Consider the following 9,450-nt stretch of genomic DNA (forward strand, 5'->3'; position numbering starts at 1 on the left):
TATATATATATATATAATAATATGTATATAAGAGATGATAGATATATAAAGTGCGACAGATCCGCCTGGTAAAGAATGATTTTCCACCCACGAAAGACTGGCTGATATAATCGATCAACCCAAAACTGCGAATCACGAGACGACACGAATCCGTTTATCTGAATTTATTAATGTTGTATTGCTCGTCTCATTTAGATCTAATTTTGGCAGTCGGGAAATCATAAGAACTGTGACTATCTTTCAATGTAGTTATAGTTCAAGTGTCATTCGTACTTTCTTGAATTGTTCGATTTAATCGAATCTAATTTAATGAAAAGTTAGATTGCTCGTCTGTTGCTTGTTTCGAACATAAATTAACTTCAATCTCGATTCAACTTACTCTATATTTTTTTCTAATTTTAAAAACTAGAAAAAGATAGAAATTAAATTGAACCGAGATTAAAGTCAATCTACATTAGAGGAAACGGCTATAAGAGTTTCGTGCCGCGTCGCAATCCGCGGCTTTGATCCTAAATAAAAAAATTTTGTAACGTTGCAAGTCGCGCGCGGGATTCAAGATCGTAATCACGTATTCGATCTTAAAATATTCCCTAAGTAACGTACATATAAAATATAAATTGTATTTGTATACAAGAGTGACACGTCTTCACATTATGATATATACATTTCCTTTTCACTCATCCGTTCTCGTAACGTAAGCCTTAATAATTCGTTAAAATATTTTTCGCAGAACTTACGCGTGTATCGAAGACTAATATTACAGATATATATTGCATATCGCGAATTCTCTAGTACGGAACATCTAAATTCTATGTAGACGTATTGCTCTTCAAAAACAAGCGCTGTAGGCAAGTGCGATCGGGAAATGTCATAAAAAAAGAAAAGAAGATGGAAAATTCGTACATGCGTATTTGAAGCGGGCTTATCTCGAAATATCTATATTTGTGCTAGGCCAAAAAATTAAATCGAGATATGAATCGAGAGAGCTCGCGCTCGCGGAATCGAAACTGGAAACACTCCGCGAGCCACGGTTCTCTACTTTTGCGGGACTTCCATGTCGGGAATTGAAAACAAAATGGAACCACAATTCAAAATTGTAAACCCTGCAGAATCGTTGGAATCGCTTTGGAACCGATAAGTGGTTCCACCGCTTGACGGTCAGCCGATCGGCAGAACGATCGACAGTATACGAATTTAATTAAAATTTGTTTTAGGAAGTTCAATGCTTATTGTTTCTTGCTTATTACTTCTAGTTGGCCCGAGTGATGTTCCCATTGGCGTTTACCCATTCTTTTGACGAACTGAAAAGGTGGAACAAAATCGAGATTTTTTTGTTCTTTTTGAATATTTTAACAAAATCAATTTTTATATCGTTATTGAATAATATATTTCTTCGCATTCTTTCTTTGAATCATACGATTACCTCGTGATACTTTCGTTTCCGTTTAAAGAAATATCATCGTGCGTACAGCAATCGCAATTTATGGTTTCTATGTCTTAGCTCAACGCTTGATTCGTTATTCATCATTAATTCGATTATCCATCCTGTGCGTTTGACTTCGTCGTTTACGTTTATACTTGAGGACTCCTCTCAGCCTCAATTCTGATAACGTATTTTTCTGAAAAAGACATCGTTTTCCTCCTAATGACATGATAGCGATGGCAGTGATGACGACGATCATAATTCCATCGAGTTATAAGATCGAAAATAAGCAAAGAATGGATCTCTATGGCCACGATGGAATTACAAAGATCATCAGAGTTGCCAATACTAATAGCGATCTCTCCGACGTCACAGTCTTCCGATTGTAGTCTCTCGAGAATCAAATGGAATCGAATAGCGTTCGCTATAATATTTGTACTTTCCAGACATGCTCGGGACAGCATTATCGAGCGCGTGCCATCTCCCTTGTTAAGAACCCTCGCTGAACATATTTGGCGTCACTGTAGTTATAGTAACGCGAGGCAGGATCCGTAGAATCGCGGGTGACCGTAAAACTGATTGCACAAGTTCGCCGGGGGCTCTCTGTTACACATCATCCTCTATACTCCGCAGGGGTATCTGCTGTTTCTGCGCTACCGCATTTAACACATGCACCAACTGATCCAGCTTTTTGTCCATCACAGATAGCTGCAAGCAGAAAATTTCATACTGATACATCCGAAAGTTCACGTCGAAAAGAAATTTACGTTTCGATTTATGCGAAATGTCTATTAAAAAATAATGAAAAAAATCTTTGATCTCCAGGTATTTTTATTCAAGCAAATCAGAACGTTTTAAATACAAATTCAAAATAAATTTAATTATTACCTAATCATAAAAGAAATTTTTTATGTTTTCTCTTTTATCATAGAGATGTCATTAGGAAAGAAGGTTGCAATCCTTTCACCGAAATTTTTGTGTTTTTTTCATTTTTTATCACAAAAAAATAAACTTAAATTTTAACTCAGAGTAAATTTTTTGTTGTCATTATAATATTTTTCTTTTTAATACAAATATTTTTCTCCCTATTACAACTATGTAAATAATTTCTGGAACTTCTATCAGTTATAATAGAATCTCCGAAGAGAAGAATATAAAGAAAATTATCGCAAGGTTTTTAAATAAAAAAAGAGAATATGTTAAGAGTATTAATGAATACTCCATTTACAATCACATATTTCGTTTTTAATAACTATATTTAACCTATAATTTCTTCAAAAAAAAAAAAAATTAAAAGTTAGTGAACTAATGATATAACTAGATATAACTTTAAGATTGTATTTCTAATCTATTTACAAAATTTACCTTCTCATCAAAATCAGAAGAAGAAGACATTCAAAGTTCTCAAGTTTTCAAAAACAATTCATTCAGCGTAACAAATTTCTATTTATACATATAATAACAAAGTTGATAAATCTTCATCTCCTCCCCTCCTCTCCATTCAAAAAAATTCTGAATATATCTATTTTCAATACATAATTATGGGGAAAAATTAAGTATCACTTAATAAATTATATAACATAATTTCTATTAATATACTTTCAATAAGATTATATTATATGATATTTTTTAAGTAATTAATTTCGTTAGTTTTTCTTGTACGAAAGTTAGCATAGCAAACGTTATCTTGTATTCTTCACTATTTGTGCATTTTTTGCTTTTAAGTTAGGGAAATCAGTGAATTGACAGAATAATTAATAAGGTAAAATATGTATCGTATGCAAATTTTCTATAAGAGAATAAGGACCAATTAAAAATTAAAAAAATGATTTAATAAAAATTATGCAAATGTGAATATAAGTCTATTGTGACCAATCGTGAAAATCAATAAGTTGATTTGCAATTCTAAATCTGTAGTTTAAACATTATACAGTTTAACAAAAAGTAACTAATTTCGAAATTCAAGAAAGAGATTAATTACTTTCTGTACTATTTATTATTTTAACAAAATATAATTTTAGTCTTCAAAATTGCATTTCAGTTTTAAAAAGTTTAAAATTGAAGTTGAAAAAGATCATTTTAGTATATTTTAGTATATTTCATTATGTTACAATTATAATGTGTTGGAAGGATTTTATTTTATTTTAACAAAGTTAAATACAATATATTATTAAAAAATTTTTTGATTCTCAAAATGAGTTCTGAAGATAAAGATTAATAAATTAGTCAAAAAAGTGACAATTAAACTATTGAGAAATATAGATACGAATAGTTTCCAATCATTTGTTCAAATTTAAGAAGAATTTTCAAGTCGCTGAATACATATTTAATGTAAACTCAACAATTTCAATAAGATAAAATTAATATAAAGAACAATTTTTTAAAAATTCAAGTTATTAAATATAGGTTCAAAATTAGAAATTAACGATATCACAATGGAATCAAATATTCAATAAATTGTCCATAGTCATAAAATGGCTTTATTCAAAATCTTCATGTAATAAACATAATATTAATCGCGATAATTTTATTAATTCTAATCTTCACAATGAACTTTTTTCAAAGATTGAAAGTTTTAATGATATATTTAATTGAAAGGAATAAATCTTTTCTGGCATGTCGCTTGCTTTAGTATAAAAAATTATGTTAAGAAAAGGTTTTATTTCTTTCTTACAATTTGATTACAAACTTCTTAAAACTTGCGATTTCAATGATTAAATTTATATTTTATAAACATTAAAAGAACTGTAAATTGTAATTCTTTTTTCTTTGAAACTTTTTTTTAACTGTATTATTTGCATGTTTTTATACTCATAAAGCCGTGAAAAACGTAATAAACTCGTAAATGTAATTTTTGGAAAAATATGGATTTGAAAGTAGGTTATTCAATTATACATTCTCTTCGCAAATATGAAGATAGATTCATACACACGTGAATTAAGCTATGCGTTGAGGAAGTAGGACAGTTAAATATTCATAAAAGAAACATTATGGTAATTAAAGCGAAAGACGCACCTGCTGCTCCACTCGATATAAACGCGCGCCAATCGTCATGGGTTTTACGTTGCCTGCCCGGTCGATTCCCGCCAGGTAGCTCCCCGGTTTACCCAGGGTCTGATCCAATCTCCTCTGCAACTCCTGCGGACAAATCGAACGTGCAATCAACCGCCCGTAATTTTACTCCCAGACTACGCCGAAAAATGCGATGATCGAGCGGCGCAGACATGAAAAAAGAAATCGTTATTCGCTATTAATATTTCATATTGTTAATTAATATTGCTTTACATCTTCATCCTTTAGCCTCTTGTTTTTCCTGTTTACGGAAAAAAAACAGCTGAAAACTTCATTGATTCAGCAAATCTACAGTCGACAGTCAATTTTCTATGTTAAAGTAGCAAAATTGACAGCTAAATAACATTAGCGATTTGTTAAACCATCAAATCTTCTTAGTTATAGATGTTGAATGTTCGAGTAAGTTATAAGGTTGCTGTACCCCACCTAATTAATTTTTTTTCTGTGTTTCTGTAATTTAATGCAATTTTGTGATTAAGAGCGAATTCGTGAATTACTGCAATTCTTGCAATATGAAACAGACATAGCGATATGGACGTACCAAAATGAGACGTAAAAGGTGGCATTTCAAGATCGAAATTAACGCGGTGCTGTAATTAAATAATGTGCAAACGAGCATCGGTTGCGCTTGCAATTAAATCAGCAGTTAAAAATTTCGTTAGCAAGACTCGCTGTGAAACACCAGAGGATATTATCGATCTCCTCGATATACATATAATGGAACTTTATATTCACTCGTCGCAAAGTACTGAAGTTTCTTTGACAAACAAAAGACCGTATGCTCATAGAAGTTGAGTCTACCGTGATTGACGTTTTATTTTTGCTTTTTAAAGTCGTCATTTTTTTCCTGCAGCAATTGTTGAACGATATTTAAAAACGATTTTTGCAAATAAATATCAACAATAAATATCACTTAATGTAATTTAATATTAATTGAAAAATATATCACATTAAATAAACAGATAAAATTGTCAATATACGATATATCGAATTGTTTAAAATCATAAATTTTTGTTTGAAGTTTTATATTAAATCGTTACGCATATACGCATAAAGATGACAAAAAGATATCAGTGAAAATTAATTTGAAATGAATATCAAGCACAACGAAATATCGGCAAAAATGATTTATCATAATTTAAGTTTATTTTATTTTATTTTTAGTAAGATAAGTAATTTTGCAACTGCACCTCTTAATGTACATATAGCAGATTATAGCGCGCACACACACACACACACACACACACACACACACACACACACACACACACCCACCCACACACACACACACACACACACACATATATTTCTCATATATAAGTTCCGAAAGTATCTTAACCTTCAAACCGGACATCTTCCTTGAGCACTTACTAATAGTACACAGGTGCGAATTGAGAGTTTTTAATTGCAAGTCTCTCTTGAGGAAACAGAAATTTCTTTAAAACTACTCTTTTCTGAGGTATAATTTTCTCACAAATCCAATGATATTACTCAAATTTAATGAAAAAGCATATTTAACGTAGTGAAGATAAGCCGTGGCAACTGTTCGTGCGCAATTATCAACAAATTGAAAATTTTTGTGATGCGAATTCGCACTTGTATACGGTTTGAAGGTTAAAATTCATGTGTTAAGGTGTTAATATGTATGCGCGATCGATCTTTAGGTACCCGATGAGTGTAGATGTAAGCCGCGACAACCATTTGTCGATTAATTGATGGCTCTATTTTGCGTCGTGTACCGATGGTTACATTGTCCTGTAAACCGACACGGACTTTGTACATGTCCTTCGATACGTGTCGAACTAATCATTGGCGATCGCGTATGGTTGATTAAATACAGAACCAGAATTTGCTATCGACGATCGCTCAGTAATTTGTCAAATAAGAGCAATTACTGTTTATCACGCAATAAATAGGTTTATCTTGTCGTGTGTCATTTACTCATTAGATTACACGACGAATTGCGGCGATTGGTCTTGTAAACGAAACGGTGTTTCTTTAAAATAACTTACTGTGTCTGTATTAAATGATAATCTTCGAGTTATGATATTATAGATGTATTTTCAAGATAAAGCATCGACTCACCTTAATTCGCACCATCATGTTTAGATGACCTTGACTGTATTGTTCGATGACGTCACGAACGTCGTACGGTTTCCGAGCTTGTTGAAACTTTCTGCGAGCCACGAAGTACTTGATCTTTCTGATTGCCCGAATAGCATTCCGATGTGCCTCTGTCAATCTAAAAAATTTGACAAAATTTGCGAAATTTAGACTAGCAAATTGCAACAGGGAAAAAATACATTTATTTATGATCATCTCTTCTTTTTTATTTGCAATACATGTCTAAATGCAAAATATCATTAAAAATATCGTAAGGATAAAAATATGATCTAGGATGAAAATGTTAATTTTGAATCTAATCGCCATTGAAATATCACATTACAACATTCAATCACTTTGTTGTAGCGGTTTCAAATTCGTTTGATTCACTTTAGAAGAGAAATCGATTTCTCCTCGAGTTGCGATCTTCGCTAACTTAATTTTCCTAGTCGATCATGACGCAGCAAGTCGCAACTTGATACAGCTCGTTTCCCTTTCGACGTTAGAAATAACCGGTAAAGTGCAACGCTGAACTCCGTTAATGTAAATTGCATAAAGTATAAAACTGCGCTGAACGTTCAAAGGTAGATACTTCTAAAAGCGCTAACATTTTAACAGTCTCTTTCTATCTGTTAGGATAACCGTGGTACATTGAAAATGAGTAAATTTACTTTTGAGATAAAGCAATGACGTAATATCTATCCTTTTCATAATTCGTACACTATTCGTAGCCCGCAAAATAATTGTGATATACCGAATTGGAAAATTGATTCGTGTCAAATGTAATATTAGATGTCAATATTCATTTCGGATTACTAGCTGACCCATATATTGACCAAAATAATGGTTTTCCTCTCTTTCGACTTTGCGCTATTTTCATATGTTAGCTCTTGACCCCACGACGCTAAAGAACGGAGGAATATGCTCTCGAGAAGAACGTCTATTCTTCTGGGGTGTTTACGTCTCCAAGAACGCTTAGCTCCTTGGCAGATGCTTTTGTCGTGAGTGTAAATGTGACACAGAGTGGTTTATGCATGGTAAAACGTCGGAGGAACGTTTACCAAGTGTTACAATGGAGAATTCGACTAATCGCAAGAAGAGTTAGTAAGAAATAAACAGAGTTGAATGCAATTATTTTACTTCGAGATATAAATAAGTCTGGGATGTAAATCATTTCATTTTTTAATAATTATCATATCATATATGTACACTCGAAGAAAGAATTTTTAATATCAAGAAAAAAAAATATCCTTGACGTACTTGGCTCAATTGTATAAAGTTGAGTATTACAGTATAAAATTAAATTAATAATTTTTATTCTATTCCCTCGCATAAAATAAGATCGACATCTTGTCTTGAGAGTATATTACATATAAATTTAGGTTTATATATTCTTACGTTTAGAAATCTATCTAGTATTATGTACGTGATGCTATAGCATCATGGCAGCGAAGCTAGGTGAGAAACACGTGGAACGAGAAATCTTGAGTTTGACTCCTGGCCGAGCCCAGTTTTTCGTTGTCGAAAAATGTAATCTAAATTTTTCTGTTAAATTAATGCAATAGCATTAAGAATATTTTATTTTTAATTTTAGAATGTTTTTATTTAAGAAAAAAATATTCTTTTCTGAAAAATAAATACGATTGGTTCTATATTGAACTTATTTTATTTTACATCGAGGAGTAATAGCATTGAATATAGATATCTTTTCTGTAAGTGTATACATATGTATATAACACTGCTTACATATAAACACATTGTTATATTCAGTGCAAATATTGCTTCATAATTAAAAGAAACTTTGCATGTATGTTTATTTGCAGAATTAACAAAATGCAAAAGCTCTTGTGGTTCAATTTGTATTTAATCCTCTTAAGATAAAAAATTGGATAATAAAATTTTATTATTTTTTTTTAAATTAACGAAGAGAATTGCGGGAAAATAAAATTATATCATTAAAATTCAATATAGGTATCAAATTTTACTATACAACAAGAGTAGTAATATAACTCGTACAATGATCATAGTAACAAGAAAAACGACGATGCAATAAATAACAGGATGAAAAACAGAAGAGTAAGAATACATGGAAGAAAGTCTGATTTCACGAGATACGTAAGATAATATTTTTAAACAAAATTGAAATGAATGTAGGCGACAATGAAAAATATTCAAACGAGATGCTTTTTGGTTGGCAAACATAAGAAAGCTTTGAGTCGAAGTGAATGAGAGGCGAAAGAAGTTAAGTGAAGATGGAACAGAAAAATCTGGCAAGTGTCTTTATATACAAGTTTCAAGTATACATGTGCACATTTGTTCGACGCCGTGAAATCTGGGTCATTCATACCCGTGTGAAGTAATGGTGAGATGGAAAAAGCGCTCACGGGTCCTTGCGAGTATACGAAAAGGGCCTTTTGTGCGAAATACCGTGCGTTTCATTTGCGCCTGCAGAACCGATCTCTTTAAAATGTCAATGGCGCAGAAAGCCGCCGAGAAAGGCCTCCCTCATACCTTATCACTTCTCTTTCATGAATTTGATTGTGATGTATGATGAAAATGTGTATATTTTTGGCGCTGCGATTATATATGTACATAAATCTCTATATACGTCTAATTATTTCAGATACTCTTAATTCTTAACGAAGATGGAGATCAAGCAGATTTTATCTGCTCATATCATTGAAAAATGCTCCGCAATATTAAAAGACAAATAGATTGCATCGGTTCAAATTGAATTAGAGTTAAGTTAAACTGTATATACGTATCATAGTTAAATATGTATTATATTAAACACTAAAATTAAATATACAATATATTTAAATATATATAAAACATTGAAAACGTTTAAATAA

At 31.7% G+C, this 9,450-nt stretch overlaps 1 protein-coding gene across 1 annotated transcript in view; it reads right to left on the minus strand.

Annotated features, from left to right (window-relative positions):
- Window positions 1-539: 539 nt before the first annotated feature.
- The window catches only part of LOC108688347 (potassium voltage-gated channel subfamily KQT member 1), a 38,042-nt gene continuing 29,131 nt past the window's right edge, over window positions 540-9,450 (minus strand). Inside the window, exons 11-13 of the mRNA XM_018194579.1 lie at window positions 6,581-6,737; window positions 4,439-4,561; window positions 540-2,131 (exon numbers count right to left, since the gene is read on the minus strand). Coding sequence (XP_018050068.1) covers window positions 2,030-2,131; window positions 4,439-4,561; window positions 6,581-6,737 — 382 coding nt within the window. The 3' untranslated portion in view covers window positions 540-2,029. The remainder of the gene's footprint in view (window positions 2,132-4,438; window positions 4,562-6,580; window positions 6,738-9,450) is intronic.

This window comes from Atta colombica, unplaced genomic scaffold, assembly GCF_001594045.1.
Source record: "Atta colombica isolate Treedump-2 unplaced genomic scaffold, Acol1.0 scaffold228, whole genome shotgun sequence".
In the NCBI taxonomy this organism is placed as follows: domain Eukaryota; kingdom Metazoa; phylum Arthropoda; class Insecta; order Hymenoptera; family Formicidae; genus Atta; species Atta colombica.